At 41.8% G+C, this 693-nt stretch overlaps 1 protein-coding gene across 1 annotated transcript; it reads left to right on the top strand.

Annotated features, from left to right (window-relative positions):
* LOC131190409 (olfactory receptor 2Z1-like) lies at window positions 1-588 on the top strand. The gene has a single exon (XM_058167730.1). The coding sequence runs from the start codon at window positions 1-3 to the stop codon at window positions 586-588; it is 588 nt and encodes a 195-aa protein (XP_058023713.1).
* The last annotated feature ends 105 nt before the right edge of the window (window positions 589-693 follow it).

The raw sequence follows: 693 nt of genomic DNA, 5'->3' as shown, positions 1-693 counted from the left end.
ATGTCTTATGACAGGTACGTGGCCATCTGCAAACCTTTGCAATATCCCATCCTCATGAGGAGAAGCGTCTGTTATATGATGTCAGTGGCGGCCTGGTTTTGGTCTACTGTCCAGGCTCTCACTTGCTCTCTTTATGTATTGCCTCTTCCCTACTGCAAGTCCAATGTGATTAACCATTACATATGTGATTATCCAGCACTTATACAGCTGTCATGTTCAGATAATTCTGCTTTTGAACAAACAATCTATGTTGGAAATTTCCTGGTGCTTCTCATCCCCATCTCAGTTATTCTTATTTCCTATGTTGCCATCCTCCTCCAAGTTGTGAGGCTACGATCTTCTCAAAGGAGCCACAAAGCCTTGGGAACATGCATGTCTCACTTGTGTGTAGTTGGGATTTTCTATGTAACTGCTCTTGCAACATACATGAAACCCGCATCCTCTTATTCACCACAGGAAGCCATGGTTAATACACTGTTTTTTACCACTGTGCCTGCCATGACAAACCCCTTCATATACAGCCTGAGGAATCGAGATGTCTTGGAAGCTCTGAGAAAAACCTTTGGAAGACCCAGCTTGCATCAGTGACTTGATAAGAAAAAACATAACAGTGAATATTTTCTGTTGGTAATCTGGGCATCTGCTTCAGTAGAAGTGCATTCTAATGAGTTATTGAAATTTGATGTCATTAGA

This window comes from Ahaetulla prasina, chromosome 2, assembly GCF_028640845.1.
Source record: "Ahaetulla prasina isolate Xishuangbanna chromosome 2, ASM2864084v1, whole genome shotgun sequence".
Taxonomy (NCBI): Eukaryota; Metazoa; Chordata; class Lepidosauria; order Squamata; family Colubridae; genus Ahaetulla; species Ahaetulla prasina.
The sequence above is the reverse complement of the archived record's forward strand: the minus strand, read 5'-3'. Positions and strand labels throughout refer to the sequence as shown.